The sequence below is a fragment of the Dromiciops gliroides genome, chromosome 2 (genome assembly GCF_019393635.1).
Source record: "Dromiciops gliroides isolate mDroGli1 chromosome 2, mDroGli1.pri, whole genome shotgun sequence".
Taxonomy (NCBI): Eukaryota; Metazoa; Chordata; class Mammalia; order Microbiotheria; family Microbiotheriidae; genus Dromiciops; species Dromiciops gliroides.
Window position 1 is genome coordinate 435,019,494 of NC_057862.1, and position 25,818 is coordinate 435,045,311.

The following is a 25,818-nucleotide window of genomic DNA, read 5'->3' on the forward strand; positions in this document are numbered from 1 at the left end:
ATTGTTGTCATAATGCTGTCCATATTAGCAAAGCTTACTGTATTGTTTCAGAAAAGCCAACAGAAGTGTGGCTCCCAGGGAATTCCCCAGTCTGTTCCTAATGTGCCCACCCCAAACTGCTATTCTCATGCTAAGATGTCTTTTGTCCCTCTTGGGTCCAAACTGAAACAAGAACTTCTGAGTTTCAGGATGGCCCAGTGCCCAGATAAAATGTGGTTGGGCAGAGAATAAGGAAGAGTGATAAAGAAATAAATGTGAGAGGTGAGGCTGATGAGGTCATCACCTGGAGGGTGGGGATGAGCCAGGAAACTGAGGAGACATAGTTCTGATCCTAGGAGAGCCTATGACTTGTGAAGGAAGATAAAGATTTTTATTTGCTGGATTTGACTCAGAGGACACAGAATCACAGGGTCATAAATTTAGAGCTGGAAAGGACCTCAGAAGCCATTAATTCCAACCCTCTCATTTTATAGATAAGGAAACTGAGGCACAGAGAGCTTAAAGTGACTGGTCTGTTGTTACACAGCTAGTAAGTGGTTGAGGCAGGATTCGAACCCAGGTCTTCCTGACTCCAAGTCCAGTGCCCAGCAGGGGTCCAGTAACCCTAACTTTACCATGCCATTATGTCACCATCATGTCACACAGTTTTATGATGGACAGGTGAAGGAGATGGATTGGAGGAAGTCATGGAAAGAATAAGGTGATGAGGAAGTAGAAATAGTGGATAGTTTCCCCCATGTGAAATCCAGCTTCTCAGAAGAATGATCACTGGAGGCTTCAGAAAAGATATTTGGTAAGAAGTACTGAGCTTAAGCCAAGCTTTCTTTAAGACAAGAGCAACCCAAGCATGTTCAAAGATGGAAAAGAAGGGGCTGGTGGTAAGGAAGAAACAAAGAGGTTAATTATGAGAAGTCCCTCAGTAGGTAGAAAGGAGGTGAAAAGGGATGAGGGACTTATATTTTATGGAGAAATTAGGGGTATTCATCATGAGCTCCCTCTTCTCTACATTTTAAAACCCTTTGATATCATGCCTGACTATCCTCTACTCCAGTCCGATAACAAGGTGGTCCCTCACCCCTTGATCCCACCCCTTTCTTCTCCTCCCTCTTCTTCTTCTCCTCCCTCTTCTCCCTCTCCCTCTCCTTCTCCAGATTAACTCCACAACCATCACCCTTCTTTTCTTTTCTTTTCTTTTTTTTTTATTTAAGTGAGGCAATTGGGATTAAGTGACTTGCCCAGGGTCACACAGCTAGTAAGTGTTAAGGTCTGAGGTCAGATCTGAACTCAGGTACTCCTGACTCCAGGGCCAGTGCTCTATCCACTGCGACACCTAGCTGCCCCCATCACCCTTCTTTTCAATCTCTCCCTTAAAAAAGGAGAATCTATAGCTCCAGGAGCTGAGTCTGGGACCATTATCAGTGCTGTTCAGTATTTCATCCTATAAATGTCCCTACATTCTCCCTTTGCCCATGGACCAACTTCTTTGGGATCAGCGTTTTTTTTTCTCTTAATTAAATCTTCATAAAACAAATATGTAGAATCAAGCAAAGTAAATTGACTTATTGGCTGTGGCCAAAAAAAAATGCACGTCTCTTTCTGCACCCTGAGTCTATCATCAATCTGTCAGGAGGTGAATAGCATGGTTCATTCTAGCAGGTATATGCATTCTGGGGCTCACCATCCTACAGAGGGATACCCTGTGTCCTCCTAGGGTCAGCACAAAATCCGTACCTGAGCTGTGCTCCTTCTAATTGCTGCAGCAGCTTGTCTCTTAGCAGGGCTCTGAGGACAGGTACAGATGTTCCCCTCTTCACCTCCAAGGTCACAGTGAAAGTACAATTCACACTGAGGTTGATGGATGTGTCTGGGCTGCTGGACACCTCTCCCTGGGATGATGGGACCTGACAGGGCACAGAATGGAGATGGGCTGGGTTTAGGCAAAATCACATTAACCAAGTGTTCCCAGGGGGATGAGAAAGGTTATATCTTGGGAATATTTAGCAATAGGAAAGAGAGCAGTTGGTTCCCCAAATTTGAGATGATAGATACAAAAGATTGTAGACTCAGTCGGTTTTCCTAGGTCCCCCTTTCTCTGAGGGTAGAACTGATGCTAAGTTTCAGAAAAAAGATTTTGCAGCTTGATCTAATGGGATGTCAGCTTCTCTGTGGGAAGGATAGGGAAAGGTGCTTTCAGTAAACCTATCCAGAAACACTGGACAAAATAGTAACCTGGGAAGATGGGGGGGAGGGTTGTTGGGATGAAAGTCTTTGTAAACCCTAAATCCACATAAATGTGAATTGTTATTTTGGGGGGAATTAATAGGTTGTTTTTCACTTATCTGTTTGGCTTGATTATTTGTGCAGTCCTTTTGTTTTTGTTTTTGTTTTTGTTTTTTCGGGGCAATGGGGGTTAAGTGACTTGCCCAGGGTCACACAGCTAGTAAGTGTCAAGTGTCAGAGGCCAGATTTGAACTCAGGTCCTCCTGAATCCAGGGCCAGTGCTTTATCCACTGCGCCACCTAGCTGCCCCCACAATCAGTTTTTTAAACACCTGAGACCAAAGGGCCAGAACATTTTCTTAGGCTTTTATTACTTCTTGTACCACCATGGCTTAAGCCACAGATGCACTGCATGGAGCGTTTGCAGCTGAGGGTTCTAGCCCTAGTTGTAACATGAATTTGGTCTTGGACGCATTACTTGACTTTTTTGAGCCTCAGTATCCTCAAATGCCAAATAGGGATGAAAATACCTGATCTACCAACCATGGTTATTGTAAGAACCAAATGTGGCTAAAACCTTAAATAAGATATTAGTAGGAGATTACAGCAAGTGATCACCAGGATAATACACTATGACCAGGTGGTATTTATACCAGGAATGCAGGGCTGGTTCAACATTAAGAAAACTATCAACACAATCAACCACATCAATAAGAAAACTAATCAAAATCATATGATTATCTCAATAGATGCAGAGAAAGCTTTTGACAAAATATATCACCTATTCCTAATAAAAACACTAGAGAGCTTAGAAATAGGTGGAGCTTTCCTTAAAATATTAAGCAGTATCTACCTAAAACCATCTGCAAGCATTATATGTAATGGAGATAAGTTAGAGGCTTTCCCAATAAGATCAGGGGTGAAACAGGGATGTCCATTATCACCTCTATTATTCAATATTGTACTAAAAATGTTAGCATTAGCAATAAGAGAAGAAAAAGGAATTAAAGGAATTAGAATAGGCAAGGAGGAAACAAAACTATCACTCTTTGCAGATGATATGATGGTATACTTAGAGAACCCTAGAGAATCAACTCAAAAATTACTTGAAACAATTAACAACTTTAGCAAAGTAGCAGGATATAAAATAAATACACATAAGTCATCAGCATTTCTTTACATGACCAACAAAGTCCAGCAGCAAGAGATAGAAAGAGAAATTCCATTTAAAGTAATGGTAGATAATATAAAATACTTAGGAGTCTACTTGCCAAGACAAACCCAGGAACTCTATGAACACAATTACGAAACACTTTTCACACAAATCAAATCAGATGTAAATAATTGGAAAGATATCAATTGCTCATGGATAGGCAGAGCTAATATAGTAAAAATGACAATTCTACCTAAATTAATTTACCTATTCAGCACCATACCAATCAGACTACCTAAAAATTATTTTATAGAGCTAGAAAAAATAATAAAATTCATCTGGAAAAACAAAAAGTCAAGAATATCAAGGGAAATAATGAAAAAAAATGCACAGGAAGGTGGGTTAGCAGTACCAAATCTGGAGCTTTACTATGAAGCGGCAGTCATCAAAGCTATCTGGTACTGGCTAAGAAATAGAGTGGAAGATCAATGGAATAGGCTAGGCACAGGAGACACAGTAGCAAATGACATTAGTAATGCAGTGTTTGATAAACCCAAAGACTTCAGCTTCTGGGATAGGAATTCAGTATTTGACAAAAACTGCTGGGAAAACTGGAAGATAGTAAGGCAGAAATTAGGCATAGACCAACATCTTACACCGTATACTAAAATAAGGTCAAAATGGATACATGATTTAGACATAAGAGGTAAATTAGGAGAGGAAGGAATAGTCTACCTTTCAGATCTTTGGAAAGGAGAACAGTTTATGACCAAACAAGAGATAGAGAATATTATGAAATGCAAAATGGATGATTTTGATTACATTAAATTTAAAAGGTTTTGTACAAACAGAAGCAATGCATCCAAAATTAGAAGGGAGGCAGAAAGCTGGGAAACAATTTTTATGGCTAGTACTTCTGATAAAGGTCTAATTTCTAAAATATATAGGGAATGAAATCAAATTTATATGAATCCAAGTCATTCTCCAATTGAGAAATGGTCAAAGGATATGAACAGGCAGTTTTCTGATGAAGAAATCAAAGCTATCTATTCCCATATGAAAAAATGCTCTAAATCACTATTGATTAGAGAGATGTAAATTAAAACAACTCTGAGATACCACCTGACACCTATCAGATTGGCCAATATGACAAAAAAAGGAAAATAATGAATGTTGGAGAAGCTGTGGGAAAATTGGAACACTAATGCATTGTTGGTGGAGCTGTGAACTGATCCAACCATTCTGGAGAGAAATCTGGAATTATGCCCCAAAGGCTATAAAGCTGTGCATACCCTTTGACCCAGCAATACCACTTTTGGGTCTTTTTCCCCAAAGAGATCATAAAAAAGGGGAAAAGACCCACATGTACAAAAATATTTATAGCTGCTCTTTTTGTGGTGGCAAGGAATTGGAAAATGAGGGGTTGTCCATCAATTGGGGAATGGCTGAACAAGTTGTGGTATATGAATGTAATGGAATACTATTGTGCTGTAAGAAACAATGAATAGGAGGAGTTCAGAGAAACCTGGAAGGAGTTGCATGAACTGATGATGAGTGAGATGAGCAGAACCAGAAGAACATTGTACACAGTATCATCAACATTGTGTATTGATCTACTGTGATGGACTAGATTCTTCTCACCAATGTAATGGTACAGAAGAGTTCCAGGGGACTAATGATGGAAGGGGATCTCCAAATCTAGGAAAAAAAAGAACTGTGGAGTATAGATGCTTATTGAACCATACCATTTCTTTTGTTTTTGGTGCTGTTGTTTTTCTATTTTGTTTTTTTTTTGTTTTTTTTGTTTGTTTTTTTGTTTTAGTGAGGCAATTGGGGTTAAGTGACTTGCCCAGGGTCACACAGCTAGTAAGTGTTAAGTGTCTGAGGCCGGATTTGAACTCAGGTACTCCTGACTTCAGGGCCGGTGCTCTATCCACTGCGCCACCTAGCTGCCCCTGTTTTTCTATTTTAAGGTTTTTCCTCATTGCTCCAATTCTTCTCTTATAACATGACTAATGCAGAAATATGTTTAATGTTATTATATATATGTATAACCTATATCAGACCTATATATAATATATATAACATATACCTAAACCTATATATATATATATATATATATATATATATATATATATATATATATATATATATAACCTATATTACCTGCTGTCTAGGGGAGGGGGAGGGAGGGGAAGGAGGGAGAAAAATCTGAAATTGGAAAGCTTGTATAAACAAATGTTGAGAACTATTTGTACATGTAACTGGAAAAAATAAAATACTTTTATCAGACAACAAAAAAGAATCAAATGTGAAGATTCTTTGGAAAATATAACTGCTCCTGCAAGTGCTACAGCCACAGGCTACTGAAGACCCAGAAATTAAAGTTTCTGCCACCAAAGTCTAGGTGTTGTTAAATGGGTCAGCATCAGAAAATTATATAATTTTATCAGTGGAAATGGCATTAAAGAAGAGGCATTAATATCTGCTTTGACACTACACTCTAGGGACCATAGGATTTTCCCATCTGACTTGAAGCTGAAACTTTCCATAGGAGTTGTCTCCCCCTTTACTGTTAGAATTCAAGCTCCTCAAGAGCAGGGACTATTCTATTGATATTCCAAGCACTTAACACAGTGATTTGCAAATAAAAAGAGCTTAATAAATGCTTTTTCCATTCATTTATTTATAACACACCAAATGGAAAGTAGTTTATCCATATCAGCAATACCATCATCATCATTAGCTCCCTTAAAATCCAACCCATTGTGCATGTCCTGGGGAAGGGACAGAGTAGCAAAATTAGGAGATGCCAGAGTTTTAATGATGTGTAACAGGGACGCCATGTGAACCTGAGACAATTATAGTAGCTGTGGAGGCCTGACAGGAACCTTGAAACACTATCTAGCTGAGCTCTGTCAGTACTACTGCATGGATGAACATATTAGTCAGTGTGATGAAACTGCTGCTATCAATCTAAAAAATACGTGTAAGGGCATAGAGGTACAAGCTGCCTTTCTTTTTTCCATATAAATATTTTATTATTTTCCAGTTACATTTAGAGATAGTTTTCAACATTTGTTTTTGTAAGATTTCGAGTTTCAAATTTTTCTTCCTCCTTCCCCTCCCCAAGATAGCAAGTAATCTTGTATAAGTTATATATGTACAATCGCATTAAACATATTTCTGCATTAGTCATGTTATGAGATAAGAATCAGAGCAAAAAGTAAAAACCTCAAAAAAGAAAAACAAAAAACCCCAATAGAAATAGTATGGTTTCATCTGCATCTAGATTCCACAGTTCTTTTTTTTTTTCTGGATGTGGAGAGCATTTTCCATCATGAGTCCTTTGGAACTATCTTGGACCATTGTATTGCTGAGAAGAATCAAGTCTATCACAGTTAATCAACACACAATGTTGTTGATACTATGTACAATGTTCTCCTGGTTCTGCTCATCTCACTTATCAGTTCATGCAAGTCTTTCCAGGTTTCTCTGAAATCCACCTGCTCATCATTTCTTACAGCACAACAGTATTTCATTACATTCATATACCACAACTTGTTCAGCCATTCCCCAACTGATGGGCAACTCTTCACTTTCCAATTCCTTGCTACCACAAAAAGAGCAGCTATAAATATTTTTGTACATGTGGGTCCTTTTCCCTTTTTTATGATCTCTTTGGGAAAAAGACCTAATAGTGGTATTGCTGGGTCAAAGGGTATGCACAGCTTTATAGCCCTTTGGGCATAGTTCCAAACTGCTCTCCAGAATGGTTGGATCAGTTCACAGCTCCACCAACAATGCATTAGTGTTCCAATTTTCCCACAGCTTCTCCAACATTTATTATCTTCCTTTTTTTGTCACATTGGCCAATCTAGTAAATATTAAGTGTCTGAGGCCGGATTTGAACTCAGGTCCTCCTGACTCCAGGGCCGGTGCTCTATCCACTGTGCCACCTAGCTGCCCCCTCAGCATTGTTTTAATTTGCATTTCTCTAATCAATAGTGATTTAGAGCATTTTTTCATATGGCAATATAAAGCTTTGATTTCTTCATCAGAAAACTGTTCATATCCTTTGACCATTTCTCAATTGGGGAATGACTTGCATTCTTATAAATTTGATTTATTTCCCGATATATTTTAGAAATGAGGCCTTTATCAGAGGTACTGCAAGCTGGCCTTTCTTAAAGCCATCATAATGATCTGCTTGGTACAGAGAATAGTAGAATGAGGGAGATGATTTTGTATTCCAGTACCACAAGAAGGCAACGTAATACCAATTGGAAATGTCAAGATCCCATAGACATCCTTCAGATGCAAATCATGTGTACACATGAAATGGGCTGAAGACACCAATACTTTCATAAGGGACCAGCACTACATCATAACAATGTGAAACAAAATTAGATACATTTCACTGATTATATAGGCAAAGGCTACATGTCATTTTTATCAATGGTACACTCAATGCAGGCAATCATAAAAAATAACTTCATTCCTAAGCATAATTTAGAGGAGATGAGAAATGAAATAGAGAAAAAAAGAAGCTTAGGTAGTCAAAAATATTCAATTAATGCAAACCTCAAAAATTGTATCTAATAAAAAATAACCATTAAGTGATGGAAACTTTAAAAAATTATATCTCATAACAAAATAAATGATAGGAACAGAACCAACATCTCAAATGATTTTGGAAAAGAGATACATATACTTAGACTGGAATTCTTAAAAGCCCCTTTTGAACTTGATTGCATGAATTCAACTACTGGCTCATTTATACTAAAATAGACATTCCAAAAAGCTGGCATCTGCTAAAACCATAATGAATGAAGGCATTCTTCCATAGTATTTGACAGAAAGTATAAAAATATTTCAGAACTTGCACCCACCTGCATGTGCAGCAGCCTTGCCATGTTAAGAACCATAAAAAGAAAGAAGGAGCTATCAAGAAATAACCTTAAGGACAGGTGTCAAATGCCATCATGGCAGGAATGACCTGAGAGACCTATTAAAGATCTATGGAAGTACACAGTATCATCAACATTGAGTGTTGATCTACGGTGATGGACTATATTCTTCTCACCAATGCAATGGTACAGAAGAATTCCAGGGAACTCATGATAGAAGAGGATCTCCAAATCCAAGAAAAAAAAAAAAAGAACTGTGGAGTATAGATGCTGAATGAACCATACTATTTCTTTTGTTTTTGGTGCTGTTGGTTTTTTTTTTTCTATTTTGAGGTTTTTCATCATTGCTCTGATTTTTTCTCTTATAACAGGACTAATGCAGAAATAGGATTAATGTTATTATGTGTATATATGTGTGTATAGATATATCTATATCTATATAGATATATAGATATAACCTATATCAGATTACCTGCTGTCTAGGGGAGGGGGGAGGGAGGGGAGGGAGGGAGAAAAATCTGAAATTGTAAAGCTTGTATAAATAAAAATTGAGAACTATCTTTACATGTAACGGAAAAAATAAAATACCTTATATGTAAAATTAAAAAAAAAAAGGCAAGGCAAAGGAAAAAAAAGATCTATGGAAGATAACACCAGCATTTAGTTGGTACATAGAACAGAAAACTTGAATGCAATATTGCCCAACTGAAGACAACAATAACAACAAAAAAGGAAATATGAAGAATAGAACCTGTAGAACAAAAATTTATTAGAAATCCAGACTCCTTTAATTGGCAATTGAAAGCAAAAGAAATTAAAAATTCAGAGGGTAAAGGGAATACCTGAAGAAGGGGAACATGGAAAATTCTTGGCAATATGTATGTGTGGTTGCAAGAAGTCCGACATAACAAAAATGCAAGTTGGCTTGAGCAAGAAACAAGAAGCTGGTACACTATTAGTATAATGAATAATAGGGAAGGAAGGTACTGAGACTCTAGCTTCTCTTCAAATTGGAAAGTGATAGGGCCAAATGAGTTGCATAAAATCCGTAATTATTGACTCAATTCACAGTGACACGAATTATTAATAAAGCACTTTTCTAACTTCCAATAATAGGTAAGCCTGATTCCATTTAGGACCAAAAGGTGAAAACACTAGTGATCTGTTCAAGGATAGGCCAATTCACTTTCAGATATAACAGATCTGGAAAAATATACCCATAAAACATTAACAAAACACACTCTAAGGCATCTATAGAAAGAATTACAGAATAACACTTCCTCACGAAAAAGAGCAAGAGGATTGACAATCCTCTTACAGAACATCATTAACAGTTAAAAAGCCTACAGTTATACTTTTGGGATAAGTAAACATCATTTCACCCAGTAACAGTATAGGCTGTCAAACAGGTATGTGCCATTTCATTTGTTGAATGTAATTAAAATATAAAATCTATAAAATGGCTAAGATCTAGGAACAGAACCAAAAGGCCTTCCATAGACCATAATAGCTACATGAAATTCGTAAAAAATATGTTGACAAAGTAGCATGGAGCAAATAGCGCAATTCAGGACTAGGTTATTGCTACTAAAAATTAAAGAAGGTTTATAGGTCATTGTTATCAGAAATTTCAGAAGTGTTTTTCTTTCTTTTTTTTTTTTTTTGGTGGGGCAATGGGGGTTAAGTGACTTGCCCAGGGTCACACAGCTAGTAAATGTCAAGTGTCTGAGGTCGGATTTGAACTCAGGTCCTCCTGAATCCAGGGCCGGTGCTTTATCCTCTGCGCCACCTAGCTGCCCCCCAAATAAATACTTAACAGAGAGAAAGTACCAGAATTAAGAGGGATTGTGAAAGGCTTCCTGTAAAAGATGAGATTTTAGTTGTGACTTAAAGGAAGCCAGGGAAGGTAATAGGGAGAGCTGAGGAGAAAGCATTTCAGGCATTTGGGATAGCCAGAGAAAATGCCCAGTGCCAAGAGATGGAGTGTCTTGCTCTTGGAACAGCAAGGAAGTCGATGTCATTGGATTGAAGAGTATGTGGTAGGGAGGAATAAGGTATAAGAAGGCTGGAAAGGAAGGAGGAAGCTAAGGTATGGAGGGCCTTGAGCACCAAGCAGAGGATTTTGTACTTGATTCTAGAGGCAATAGGAGCCACTAGAGTTTACTGAGTAGAGGGGTGGGAGGGTTACATGATTGAATCTGTACTTTAAGAAAATCACCTTAGGCCAAATGAAGGGTGAATTAGAATGGGGAGACTTGAAGGCAGATTCATCAGCAGGCTACTACAATAGTCCAGGCATGCGGTGAGAAGGGCCTGCACCAGAGTGGTAGCAGTGTCAGAGAAGAGAAGGGGACATATTTTAGAGATGTTGCAAAGGAGAAATCACAGGCTTTGTTGATCGAATAGGATGAGGTACCTGTCACTCCCATCATCTTGTGCACTACTGGAGTTTGCCGAGTATGCTTTCAGTACTCTAAGTGTACTGACATCTTAATACTTTTATTCAACTACAAAAAGAAGTCCATAGAACATTAGATGCAAGAGAATAATAGCAAAATAGTGATTTGTGCCAGGATGTTTTCTATCTGAACTGCATTAAAAAAGATGAGAAGAATGAGAACAACAATAATGGTGATTATGATTGTCATGGGGCACAGAGCACCCCAGAATTTCTCTGGGGCACACCGAGGAATCTCCTTGAGAAACTAAACCAGAGGACAGATAACGCCTAGAGGAACCAAATCGGACTGAGCTAGCTTGGGATTCCTACCCTTCATTCTGGTCTCCCTTACCCTGGGGAGATAAGTTTGGGTGTGGCTGCGGCCTTTGTGTCCTGAAGAGGGATCCGTAGCCACCCCTCACCCAATTCCTCTAGTCACTACTAGCGGGGGATGGTCTTCCACTCCTCACCCAATTCCCCCAGCTACCACCAGTGGGGGATGGTCCACCTTCATTAAAGGAACTTTCCACAGGCAGATGGTCCACCCCCATCAGGCCTCTATAAAAGTACCTTCCAGTCTCCTGTTCGAGGAGATTTGGTACCTCTGAGCCATGTGCTTTATGCCAAATCTCCCCATGAAAAGTCCAAGGATTTCTTTCATGGTTTCCCTCCCCTCACCCTTCCCTTCCCTTGTTCCTCAATAAACTACCACCTTATTCTAACTATGTTTTGTGTGCAAGAGGGTGTAATTCTTTAAAGAGGAATTCCCAAGAACCCCAACCCCAACCCATACCCCATTTTCCCACCATATCATGATGGTGATGATAATGTATGGCCCTGCCCTTTGAAGAGTTTAAAAGTTAGTTTTGAGTTTTTACAAGGACACTGTGAGAAAGACATTAGGAGGACAGGGGAAGGAGGAATTATCACAGTTCTAGTGTTGTACTTGCTCCCTACCTATTCTTCAAGTGTGGGAAAAAGTTGCCAAATGAATACTCCACACAGAGGCAATATGGAATAGTGAAAAGAGTATTAGACTTGGAGTTAGGAAGACTTGGGTTCAAATACTGCCCTAACTACTAGCTGTGTGACACCCTGGACAAGTCACAACTCTTCTGTGCCTCAGTTTCTTCATCTGTAAAATGAGGGAGTTTGACTTCATGGCATCTAAGATCTCTTTCTGGCTCTAAATCTATGCTCCTATGATACTCAGTATGTTCAGGAATGACATCCTGAAATAGCTGCCAGACTCTTACCGATGTTTCACCACATATTGTAGAGCCCAGGCTGATCTCCTCAGAAGGAGGGAGTCCTGCAGAAAAAGGAAATGGAATGAGGAATAACCTAACTCAAGAGATATCCTATGGTGATGGCTTTTCCAGTTGCAATTTTTAGGGGAAGGAGCTGGTAGCAATGCACCCTTGTGACCCACCAACAGAGAACCCTTCTTTTTGGGGCTGGGAGCTTGAGAGTCAGCTTACCTTGAAGTGGAGAAACTGGTTCCCCAACTTGGTCTAAATAGAGTCTTTTAGGAGGTTCTTTTGTCAGTGAACATGGGATTCCATTGTGATTTTCCTGCAAGGAAGCCAAATTAAAAAGTCAAAGTACTCATTCACTAGCAAAGACAGCCCTTCTACATGTAGTTAGTTGTGTGTGCATCACCAAATGGATGGCATTGTTTATACTTATTTTTGGTTGTTGTTGTTAAGTGATTTTACAGTATATATTTAATATATAGGAATTTTATCTGCCTCAGAATTCTTCAGTGACAAAGGAAGAAAGATGAAGCACTGAAATTTTTGTAGCATAATTATTAAGGATCTTTTTCTTTTGCTTCCTTTAGTTCATTACAAATAGAAATTTTAGAAAAAGCCAAATTACCTAGCCCCAGTTACCTGCCACCAGTGGCTTGGAGGGATCTTGTTTCTAAGGCATAATTTATATTAACTAAGGGTCCAATGACCTTGACACTCTCAGAAAAAGGCACTAATTTTCCTTTATTTGTTTTCATTGTTATTTAACAGAATCTGGGACAAGTAGAGAGATTTGGAAACACTAACACTGTCTGACATGGCCCCAGAGAAGTATTCCCTTCTATATTATAAACAAAGGGGTCCAAAACCTTGCTCTGGTAAAGGCATATTGAAACCATGCTGGGCAGCTTGTGGCCTAACATTTTCCTATACCCAGGGAAGACCTGGGCTTTTAAACTTTCTGGACTTTTCTTAATGTAAACATAGTAAACAAAAGATTAAAGTCCTGATCAAGGCTTTTGAAAGAAACCTGGAAGAGAATTAGGTTACTAAAAAGCCAACAACTTGGCTCTTGGTGGATTCCTCACTTAGGGGTCATTCAGGAAGGACCGACCCTTGTTTTAGTCCTATAAGTCACAGGATGAGCCTACTAGGGCCTTTCCCATTCGTCTATTCTTCCTACCCCATTATTTCCCTCCATAGTGCTTTTCAGTCTCACCGGTTTGTCCACTTTCAGGGGATTGACAGGCTCCACCAGGGAGACTGGTTGATGGATTTTCTGAGAAAAGATCAAGCAGAAAAGCCACATTTGATTTCATGTGATGGAGAGAGGCAGCAGTTCCCTAACTGCTTCTTGGATCAATTCCTAGGGTTAGAAAAGGGAAGGGGACTGACTTCAGGGAAAAAAAACAACAGGCAAAACTCCAGGTTCCTATCCATTCCCCCATCCACTCAGGGTCAACTCCAGGCCCTTTCTATATCCAGGGGCATGTCTTCAACTATAGCCAGGAGAGGTACATTACTACTAGACTGGCCACATTTTGACTATGACAACCCATGAAACAGGGAAAACCAGAAAATAGCTCTTCAGTATATGGGCCTCCCTTCTTCTTGTCAGATCATTCTCCCAGTCCCTCTCACCAAGAAAGTTATGATAGATAACCTTAATGGGAGAGAGTCTGAGCCTTCTCCTTTCCATGCTGGGTAAACACAGTTCTCTTTAACACTCGCCCTGCCCCCAGGGATTTAACACTGAATTTAAATGCCAATGCCAACTCTAGAACCTTTTCAGGCTTTTCTGTAGTGCATCAGCAAGACACCAGCAAGGACACTCCCCATACCATAGATCCCAGACAAGGGAGTAAGAAATTATGGCAACAATTACACAAACTCATTTCTCTTTCCCAGACTGTATCACCCTGATATGAGGAAAAGACTAGACCAAGGTCCCAAGAATTCTGGGACTACCCAATTTTGCACTAATCAACTAGTGTCTTTGCCACTATGTGACTTTAGACAAATCTGTGCATATATACCCTCATCTGTGAAATGGGGAAGAATGAGTTCAGCCATAGAACTCAAAAGATTGTTAGCTAACATTAAATCAGCCAACAGAGAAAGCCAATGTAGTACAGTGGGAAAAATCCTGGCTTTAGAGTCAGAAGACTTGGGTTTGAAGTTTGACTCTGCTACTTACCCTTTGTATGACCTTAGGCAAGTCATTTCCTTTCCCTGGGCCTCAGTTTTCTCATCTGTAAAATGAGGTGGTTGGACTAAATGACCTCTAAGCCCTTTGACTATAAGTGAAAGTGCTCAGAAAATTATAAAGCTCCCTAAGTTTAGGTGACATGATTATGAAAACATGCAATCTCAGTATTTTAATTAACATATTTGGTCTACACCATTGCCTGTCAAGGTGCCTGGCACATAGTAGATATTAATGTTTGTTGATTGATTGATACTATAGATACCACTTTCTAAATGGAAATTAAAAGTAAAATAAGAAAAAGCACACAACAGTCCCTACCCCCCAGAGCACTGGATGGGCTTCATAGAAGCCCTTATTCTTTGACATAAAAAGAACAACCATGTCTATAACTTTTAGCTAGAGAATCATTTCCCAAGGAAAGGGAAAGTGACCCAGTGGGAAAGGTGCCTTCTCACCTGTGGCCTTAGAGGCTCAAAACCAATGTACTTGTCATTAGGATTGATAGATGAAATAACCTGGGGCAGCACAAGAAAAAAAGAGACACAATCTTGGTGAGGTTCACAACTCCATGACTGGGCATGCCAGAATGACAAACAGCTGCTTCTGTGAGTTTTTATTCTTCACTGACATTACTTAGCTATTATTTACATATTTACCACATAACCTACTTATCCTGTGTAGATCTGTGGTGCTCATTTTCTATCATACAAGGTTGCCAATTAATGTTTCTGATGTAAAGTACTTTGAATATAGGCTAACATTCACTTTAGTTACTATCCTCCCTGTAATTAGGTCAAACAGTAGAAACAGCTGGGGCTTCTGTGGGAGAGCTAAGGCCTCACCTACAACAATTTTCATGCCTTTTTTTTCCACACCGGCTTGTCCTTCTCCTCAATCCTCTCAGCAGCCCTTCCCACACTTCACCCCTACCCTACTCTCATCCCAAAGTGCTCACATCCCCAAGTCTCTTTCCACTACTATTGGGACAGGACCTTATGTAGCTGCTGTCTGTCCCTGATACAGAGTGAGCTGGGTAAGCCCAAGACTAATCACCTAGTAACAGGTGGGTGAATGAAAGCTCTCACCACTTGCCTGATGTAACACCTTACTTGACTCTAGTTGAGCAAGATTTAACTTAAAGCAGGCAAAATTCTGTTGTGATTTCAGACTTTATTCTCATTTTTGAAAGAATGTATTCAGGATTGGTTCTTTTGCTTAGGGTTAACACCCCCCCCCCCTTTGTCTCTGTCTGTCTGTCTGTCTGTCTCTCTCTCTCTCTGTCTTTCCCCTCAAGGTTCAAACTTTAAAAATCAAGACTATCATTTGTTTCTACCCCTGACCTCCCAGTCCCTCTCTCTGAGATTTCTGGGATCTCAGATCAAGGTCTTGCTAATCCCAAACCCAGGGATTTTTTGAAATCTAAACTGACAGCCTGAAACATTAGCACCAAGCATAGACTATGATCTCAGCCCAGTCCTGTTCTAGGGAAAGTTTTGCTGATTCATCCAAGTGGTAAGAATTTACAGCTTCCAGGATCTCTCTATAAACAAGGCCCTAGAGACTTAGTGTAAACAAGACTGCTTTACCTTGGGCTTCCCCAGGAAATCCATGGAATTCAGCTGTTCTACATCCTTCTTCCGGGGGCGAAAGATCTCACCCATGGGAAATTGCAGAAGGTCCAGAAAAATTTGTTTCTAAGAAGAGGCAAATGATTTCTGACAAATGGCTTGGTGACTTTAGGCAGAAATAAGGTAAAGCAGGTACCTTTTCTGGGACCTGCTATAGAATTACAATACTACAAGAATCTTTGATTCCTTAGCTTAGATGTTACTACTTAAGGTCATCTTATTCTTTCCCTTGTTTCTGGAAAGGTTAGAAAGTCAATACAACTATTTAATCCACTGACCATCCCTTCTTTCTACAAACACTAATCATCATGTGCCTGAAAATTGAAAGTATGACTATCAGACTAGATGTTAAATGGGAGAAACCAAAATAGAAGGTAAGGATTTGGCTACAGAGTAGAAGAAAGAAGGAATGATGTCCTTAGATGAATCTCTGTATAAACAAAGCACCAAAGACTTAACAGAAACAAGACTGCTTTACTTTACTATTTATTTCAGAAGTCCCTGGCCTAGAGACAGTTCACCTGAGACGATAGTGCCCAGCCAAAGATCTCACCAGCTCTCCCAGGACCCTATCTTCAAGGATAAGGTTCCAGTGATGTCCTTCACCTGCCTGACTCACCTGTACCTGGTCCAGGGCAGCATCTAGAGTTGCTGAACTCCTCTCTGGTGTCTTGGAGATGGCTTTTTCTAAGTTTCTGGTGGCTTCTTCCCAAAGTCCCAGATGGCACTGCACAGCTGCCATGTTGTACAACACCTGAGGATGGTAAGGGAAAGAGAGGTAATAAATCTCATCCCAAAGTATCAGCAGGAAGCACATCTACAAAGAAAACTTTTTTTTTGTTTTGTTTTTTGTAGGGCAATGAGGGTTAAGTGACTTGCCCAGGGTCACACAGCTAGTAAGTATCAAGTGTCTGAGGCCGGATTTGAACTCAGGTACTCCTGAATCCAGGGCCGGTGCTTTACCACTGTGCTATCTAGCTGCCCCCCAAAGAAAACTTTAAAGAAACTCAGAGGCTCTACCCAAATTCCTGCAAGGTATTGGCTGGTTGATTGTTGTCCTTCATACTTGAAGAGGACCAAAATGACATCACTATGTTGGGGTCAATTCAATTATGGCTGATCAGACCATGACAAGCTCAAAAGGCTCTATCACAGGTGGGCCACAAATAGTACGTATGAACACCTGGAATGGAGATGTTTCTAAATTTGGACATCTCATATTTCTTTTCAGCTTAAGGCATTTCTGCCCACCTGGGCAATTAGGTAGGCCTGGAGTCAGGAAGATGAGTCTTCCTGAGTTCAAATCTGGCCTCAGACCCTTACTAGCTGTGTGATCCTGGGCAAGTCATTCAACCCTGTTTGCCTCAGTCTCCTCATCTGTAAAATGAGCTGGAGAAGGAACTGGCAAACTACTCCAGCATCTTTGCCAAGAAAATCCTAAATGGGGGGATGAAGAGTTGGACATAACTGAAAAATGACTGAAGAAAAACAACAATTCTGCTTTACTCATAGAGCACAGTGTTTTCTCTAATGCAGGCATACTATGCAGGACAGTCTTATGCTAGAATTTCCCCTGTCTCAATAGATTCCAAAGTTCTTCAGAAAGACCTTGAGAGTGTCCTTATATTGCTTCTTCTGACCTCTGTGTGGGCACTTGCCTTGTGCAAGTTTTCCATAAAATAGTCTTTTTGGCAAACATACATCCTGTTCTTGGAACATGGAGAAGACATTCTGAATTTCTCCTGAATAGGGTGTCTGTGTTGAACTTTATATCAGGGGGGTAGATGAATAACACTGAGCCATCCATAATCTCTTCTGATTTTCTTTGTGACCGAGGACATAACTATGGCAGCCAGGGGAGGAAGCTAACTAGGCTGCATGGGAATCAAACCTACAGCTCTGAATACTGAACTTTATCCAGTGGCTCAGATTTGTACTGAAAGATACTTGGAATATGTAGTATGCAGCAATTTCTTGCTGGATACCTTTTCTTTCTCTCTCTCTCTCTCTCTCTCTCTCTCTCTCTCTCTCTCTTTTTTTGCGGGGCAATGACCTTAAGTGACTTGCCCAGGGTCACACAGCTAGTAAGTGTCAAGTGTCTGAGGCCGGATTTGAACTCAGGTCCTCCTGAATCCAGGGCCGGTGCTTTATCCACTGTACCACCTAGCTGCCCCCACCTTTTCTTTCTTAAAACAAACAAACAAACAAACTATTGGGGCAGCTAGGTGGTACAGTGGATAAAGCACCGGCCCTGGATTCAGGAGGACCCGAGTTCAAATCCGGCCTCAGATACTTGACACTTACTAGCTGTGTGACCCTGGGCAACTCACTTAACCCCAATTGCCTCACAAAAAAAAAATAAATAAATAAATAAATAAAATTAAAATATTTTTAATATTACACAGGTTGAGGTAAAACCTGGCCAAGAACCTGACAGCTCTTAGCCTTGCTCTTCCCAGCTCTCACCCCTTCCAAAGCCTTAGAATCCATATTGCCTTGAGCTCTCATCTCCACCCTTCTTCTTGCCCTCATAACTTGAAACTCTACTATCTCTTAGGTTACCTCAGCTTCTTTTTATCTTGCTCCTTTCCACTATTCATTTCACTCCCATCTATTGCTTTCATCCTTCTGGCTCCTCTGAGATCCCAGTACTATCTCTCCAATTATACTAGGAGCAGATCCGAGGAAAGGAAGTCAATTGTGGTTCCTAATATTCTAGTCTATAACCCTCTTGTGCCCAGAAGTCCCCCTTCACTCTCTTCCAAATTTTTTTTTGGGGGTGAAGAAATTGGGGTTAAGTGACTTGCCCAGGGTCACACAGCTAGTAAATGTTAAGTGTCTGAGGCCAGATTTGAACTCAGGTCCCCCTGAATCCAGGGCTGGTGCTCTATCCACTGCGCCACCTAGCTAATCCACCAAATATTTTTTTAAAAAGGCACAGAATACCCCTCCAATCCAACAAAGCATTTTGAAAAACTTGTTAAAATTTATAACTATTCATATTATCTTTATGTTCAATATTATATTTGTATTTGTTATACATAATATATATTTACATTTATAATTTATAATATAAGAGGGAGTATGGCTTAGTGGAGAGCGGGCTTGGTTTCAAGTCCTCCCTCTCATACATACTATGACTGAAGGTCAGTCACCCTCTCTCTGGGTATCCTAGGCAACTGACTAAAACCAAGTTGAAAGCAAGGTATTGGTCAACAGCATTTCCTTACTAGAAGTTCCCTATACCAATGAAATCAAAGGTCTAATAAAACTAAACCAAAACTAAATATTTAAATATTTGACAAATATTTAAATCTGAAAGATAAATGGAAGCCAAGGAGGATTTGTTTTTTCCAAGCACTACACAGTTCTGCCACATTGGCCTACTTGCCATCTCTCACACATGGCAATCTATCTCTCATCTCTACACATGTGCACTGGCTGTCCCCATGCCTAGAATGTCCTCCTTACCTCTTCACCTCTGCCTCTTAGAATCCCAGGCTTTCTTTAAGACTTATCTCAAGTGCTGCCTTCTGTAGTAGGCTTTTCTGTTACTCCAAAGGCTAGTATCTTTCTTCTAAAGTTATCTTGTGTCCACTTCATATGTTATAAGGAATAAACCTTGTCTATATCCACAGATGTACAAACTGTCTTATTCATTTGAATGTAAGTTCCTTGAGGGCAGGGGATGTTTTCACTTTTTTCTGTTTCCCCAAGCACTTAGCAAAGTAACTGGCATACAGTAATTAATCTCTTAGTAAGCGGAGTTAAATGAGTCTTCTCAGAGCCATTTTTATAAATTCCAGACATACTGTATTAGACAACTCACTTCATACACCATGAATGTTGTTCACCAACACCTGCTTACTTTTTTTTTTTGCAGGGCAATGAGGGTTAAGTGACTTTTCCAGGGTCATACAGCTAGTAAGTATCAAGTGTCTGAGGCCGAATTTGAACTCAGGTCCTCCTGAAACCAGGGCTGGTGCTCTATCCACTGCACCACCTAGCTGCCCCCTGCTTACTTATTTAAAATTGCAATGTAATACAAACATTTGCTTTATTTTAACAAATAAAAGAAAACCTAGATAGTGTATCCTTTTAAAAACTCTAGCTAAAGGCTTTGAGGTCTATTAAGTTGGATTTTTAATAAATTAATCAATATGTAACAGCATAACAATTTTGATGTACATTAAGTTCATTAGAATGAGACTATGTCACCAGAAGTGCTTGTAAATAATGACTTTCATATGAACATTCTGAGAAAATGTATCTCTTGTTCTCTGTGTAGAAGTAGGGGCTATTTGAGTGCTGAATATTGCACATACTATCACACTGTTGATGTGTAGGGTTTTTTTACTGAAGCAAGTAAATGTATATCCCTTTTGTTTGAGAGAAAGGGAACTGTAGGTATAGAATATTACATATACCATCGGGTATCACTGCTGTGTCAATTTGTTTTGCTTTTTCTCTGTCACAAAGAACAGAAAATAGTCTGTGTTAGGGCTCAGGCCATATAACTAGAAATTACTGTGTGGTTAAATGACTTGCCCAGGGTCCCACAGTCAGTATGTATCAAGAGGCAGAACTTGAATAAAAACAAAAGTTATCAACCAAACTTAAAATAAGAAAAGTGCTGAGTTTATCAGGCAGGTCAGCGTTCTTAGAGGACAAATAGATATATGAGTAGGTCGTTACTTGTTTTCTCCACCACTCCTGGCACAGGGATGGGCACACAGGTGGCATCAGAAATGCTTACTGAATTGAACTGAATGTTGTCCTTTGTGTTCCACAAGCAAGGAAAACAGTCAGGCTGCATAGGGACAGGGCAAGATTCAGCACTCAGCTGTGTTCCTGTTGTTGAGAGTGGAAGAGGGTGAAGTCAAACCCTCCAGCCTACTTGGATGATTTCAAGGACATTTAAAATAAGGCACCCAGAGCCTACAGCAATAATGATCCTGAGCTTTGTTTATATAATTTGTACTTTGAGCAATTTTAGCTTGTAATAGGAGGAGCCTGCAGAGTTGGGGACAGAAGTAAACAGATAAGAAACCCCTCACCCCCATCCCCTCACCCACTCCAGGCTGCATTCCATAGGAGAAGCAACTAGGGTTACTATTAATATTACTTTTATAAATGTACATATTTTCAATAGCAAGAAATTCTGCTCAATATGGTCTGAAAGTATTCATACAGTGAAGTCAGCTTCCATTTAGGACCCATAAATGCTTTGTACCAGCTCTGATGGGTGGTATTTATACTCCCCATCCCTGTCTACTCTGCTTACTCTTTTTCTCCCTGCCCCCATACTTCTTTCCACCTGCCACCTTCTTTCCCCTTCCTCCAACTGAAGCATGCAAAAAAAAAATTCTCTCAGTCTCAAAGGGAACAATTTGACAAAACATAGTCTGAGTGGGTGTTGACTATATCACAACAGTTTTAGGACTTTAGCCTTTTGAAAGGTCAAGAACTGGGCATTTCCCTACATCCTGCACATTACTCAATAATTTTTGTGAACCATGCATGATGTGGAATGCTGGTTAATGTTTCAGCAGGAAAGAATCATTAGCAGATCATGAATCAGGGTTTTATTTACCCTGCTCTCATATTATTATTAGTCTTAAGATAGATTCCAGGACAAGGAAGTGAAATGTAAGAAGCATGAAATTCAAACACGTGCACAAATGGTTTGATAACACATATCTATTAAGCACCTGTGCAGAGTCTTGTGCTCATCCAAAGTTTATGCAAAGATAAGAGAGGATCCCTGCTTCTGTAAGGTTTACAGCCCACTAGTGGTGACACCAATAATAGGGTGATGAGACTCAATATTACATGATAAGTATATCAAAGACTGTAAGTGCTATATGAAGTCTTGGGAGGGGCAGGGAGGCTGTTGAGGGAGTGTCAGAAAAGCTTTAAAGAAGAAATAGCATTTAAACTAAACTTTAAGGAATAAGAAGGGGCAGCTAGGTGGCGCCGGCCCTGAAGTCAGGAGTACCTGAGTTCAAATCCAGCCTCAGACACTTAACACTTACTAGTTGTGTGACCCTGGGCAAGTAACTTAACACCAATTGCCTCACTAAAAAAAAAAAAAAGGAATAAGAAGGAATTCAACTGAAAAACAAATGAAGAGAAGGATATCTTAGTGAAAAGGAGCAAAGGAAGAGACAGACATCATCAGGTTGGAGCAAGCAGGGATTTGTCCCAGGCATGGTTGAATTTCGAAGGTGCAAACTAGCCCTGTAAACTCTGTGGGTGGGTTAGGGCTATTGGACCTTCTAATCCAAATTAGGGAGGAGAATATGGAATGAGTAGCACAGCTAACACTCTGGGCTCTGCCTCTCCACCATGGTCTTGAGAATTTAGAACCACACATCTCTTCTTTCTTCAGGAGCACTTTGTTACAACAGAATGTCACAACATTCTGGGTGCTTCCCACCCAAGCCTAGCAGGGACGTTGGGGCTAGGAATGGGAATGGAGGTTGGTCTTTAGTCTTTAAATCTCCCTGCTGGAGCCTAGCCAGGTAGGGAGCATGGAGTTGTTCCTGCTCTAAGATGGGCCCCATCCAGAGTGATGCAAGGCTTGGACTTGACACAAGTCAGGAAGACTCAAGGGCATTGGCAACCTGACACCTGGGTGGGGTGTACAACCCCACTTGTTGGGTATGTTATAGTGAGAATTCTTTTCATATACAGATTGGACTATATGGCCACTGAGGTCCTTCTTAGCTGTCAAATTCTGGGATTCTGTGGGTAGGGCTGGGTGAGCAATGACAGTTTATTTTACAGGCATCAAGGGTGCCTGCCATAATAAGCCCCCACCCACTCCCACCCTGGAGGATCTAGGTCATTTTCCATAGCTTCTGGGTTTCTCTAATACTGGGAGGAAGAGATGGTTGTATAGGTTGGCATAGACAGTCCATTCTGGGTTCCCTTCTGCCACCTTGTTTACAGAAGGTGGGGATGAGGCCATTTTGGCACAATCTGTTTGGCCTGTGTTGGGTGGTTAGGCTAGGTCCTGCTTTCCACATCTTCACACTTTGGTGAGTCCTTCCCATGCTCTGCCATTGCTTATTTGGGGCTGGGTCTTATCTATCGTGAGCACAGAAAAGATGAGATGTGTGCTTGGACCTTCATGAAATGCCTTCATTTATACAGGAATGGTGGTTAATGAAGAGGAGAGGCATTTGGGTGAAGAGTACTGTGTTCCTTCCCTCCCCCTCCCATCCAAGCTGCCATCCTGATCACACCTACCTAGTATCTAGTTAACAAAAATAATGATTTAGAATATCATGCTATCCTCCCTTTCACGGTCAAACTAACAGAAGCTTTATAAATTCCTTGCCTCTATTTTCTCTCTTCCCACTCACCTCTTAACTCTTTACAATCTGATTCCAACATCCCCACTCAAAAGAAATTGATCTTTTCAAGTTGTCAAAGGAAGTCTTGACTGCTAAATCTCATGGCCTTTTCTTAGTCCCTTCCCTTTTGCCCTCTCTGCAGCTGACCTGCTTTTCCGTCTCCTCTGCTGGATCATCATGCTCACCCTCAGTACCCTGGGGTGTGTTGAGGCATTCTTCCCTTTTCTTTTTACATCCTCTCCCCCATCCTGATCTTATCGACTCTCATCTGCTGAAGACTCTCAGACATACATAACTAGTTCTAATCATTCCCCTGAGCTCCAAATCCATATCACCAACTGACTCTCTCCAATTAGACATTCTACAGGCATCTCAAATTCATCATGTCCATATTCATTCTTTTTCTTCTACTCCACCTGCCCAAACTTTCCCCAGGCTTGCAACAATGACATCATCCTCTATTTGTTCCCATTCCTCAACTTCCATATGCCAAGTTTTGTTGCTTTAAATTTTACAACAATTCTCACATCTGTCTCTTTTTCTCTACTCATATAGGCACCATCCTCAATCAGATCTTCATAACTTCTCATCCTTCACTTTTTTTTTTTTTGGTGAGGCAATTGGGGTTAAGTGACTTGTCCAGGGTCACATAGCTAGTAAGTGTCAAGTGTCTAAGGCCAGATTTGGACTCAGGTCCTCCTGAATCTAGGGCTGGTACTCTATCCACTACGCCACCTAGCTGCCCCCTCATCCCTCACTTTTGCAACAGCCTCCTAATTTTACTGCTAGTTTCAATGTCCTATTCTCTCTTTGTTGTTGTTGGGTGTTTTTGGTGAGGCAATTGGGGTTAAGTGACTTGCCCAAGGTCACACAGCTAGTGTCAAGTGTCAGAGGCTGGATTTGAACTCAGGTCCTCCTGAATCCAGGGCCAGTACTCTATCCACTTATGCCACGTAGCTGCCCCCCTATTCTCTCTTAAACATCTTCTACATGGCTGCCAAAATTATCTTCCCTATTCACTTGCACTTGTTAGAATCAATAGTTTCTATCAAGGCTCAACTTATGTTGCTATAGGAAGTCTTACCTGAGCCCATAGTCATTAGTATTCTCTCATGAAATGTATATACTTATCTATTTACATATTATACTCCCCCCCCCACCCCTCCCAACCTCTAGTAGAATGTAAGGGGGAAAGGAGTGGCAGGGAATTTTTTTTTTTTGGTCTTTGTATCTCTAGAACTTATCATAGAATTCTGACTATAGAAGTTGCTTAATAAAATGTTTAGGTCAAAGACAAAAAGATTCCATTAAGCATTAAAATAATCAAAGCTGTACTTCTATGTGGTTGCAAAGAATTGGAAACAAATTAGATTCCCATTGACTAGGTAATGGCTAAACAAATTGTGGTATGTGAATTTGATAGAATATTGTTGTTCAGTTGTGTATGACTCTGTGAACCCTTGGACCATACTGTCCATGGTGTTTTCTTGGTAAAGATATTGGAGTGGTTTACCATTTCTTTCTCCAGTGGATTAATAAGGCAAACAGAGATTAAGTGACTTATTCAGGGTCACATACCTAGTAAGTGTCTGGGGCTGGATTTGAACTCAGGTCTTCCTAACTCCAGGCCCAGCACTCTATCAACTGAACCATCTAGCTGTACCAATAGAATATTACTGCACCATAAAAAAATGATGACAGTAGCATGGGGGGGGGGGAGGTTGACATAAAGCCTGATACAAAGTAAAGTAAGCAGAACCAGGAAAACGCCACATAACAATGACTGTAACAATGTTAATAGAAAGCAAAAGCAACCACAAGCCTAAAACTAGACACTAATTAAAATGACCAAGCTTGTGTATATTTGTGTATATACACACACATGTATGCACACATATGTACTTATGTATATATACATGTACACACATATATACTATCAAACTCGGTTTATGTGTTGGTTAGTTTTATTGAACTGCTTTTTAAAAATTGTTTACAACAAGGGATGGTTTGCTGGAAGGAGATGGGAAGAGAAATGCTTATTAACTTGTTTCTCTCCGTCATCACCATCTATATATTCTCCAATGTTCTTAATCTTTTGGAATCATCTTTGATTTTTCCTTCTCTTTTGCATCTCATATCCTATAAGTTATCAAGTTCTGTTAATTCTACCTTTTCAAAATCTCTCCCTCCTTGTACTCTCCTCTTAGCTCCCACTACCACCATATGGGGACTGGCAATTTTCAACTGCCTCAACTATTGTAATAGTGTCCTTATAGATCTTCCTACCTCCATGCTCCACCTACTCCAAGACATCTTTCAAACCACTTCCAAAGTAGTGTTTGTTATGTATAAATTTGGTCATATCACTCAACTACTCAGAAATCCCTCAGTATGATCACCTGTGAATGACAGTTATTCTCAGCAATACAATGATCTAAGACAATTCATAAGGACTTAAGATGAAAAATACTACTCATCTCCAGAGAAAGAAATGGTGGAGTCTGAATGCAGATGAAAGTATACTTTTTTCTTTTTTTGCAGGGCAATGAGGGTTAAAGTGACTTGCCCAGGGTCACACGGCTAGTAAGTGTCAAGTGTCTGAGGTCAGATTTGAACTCAGGTCCTCCTGAATCCAGGGCTGGTGC

The 25,818-nt window shown here is 40.1% G+C and overlaps 1 protein-coding gene across 1 annotated transcript in view; it reads right to left on the reverse strand.

Annotated features, from left to right (window-relative positions):
- Positions 1-25,818, reverse strand: part of NOXA1 (NADPH oxidase activator 1) — a 45,322-nt gene that overhangs the window by 5,764 nt on the left and 13,740 nt on the right. The window contains exons 4-10 of the mRNA XM_043987568.1: positions 16,432-16,566; positions 15,771-15,878; positions 14,640-14,699; positions 13,195-13,254; positions 12,204-12,297; positions 11,979-12,034; positions 1,732-1,901 (exon numbers count right to left, since the gene is read on the reverse strand). Of these exons, the coding sequence (XP_043843503.1) occupies positions 1,732-1,901; positions 11,979-12,034; positions 12,204-12,297; positions 13,195-13,254; positions 14,640-14,699; positions 15,771-15,878; positions 16,432-16,566 (683 nt within the window). The remainder of the gene's footprint in view (positions 1-1,731; positions 1,902-11,978; positions 12,035-12,203; positions 12,298-13,194; positions 13,255-14,639; positions 14,700-15,770; positions 15,879-16,431; positions 16,567-25,818) is intronic.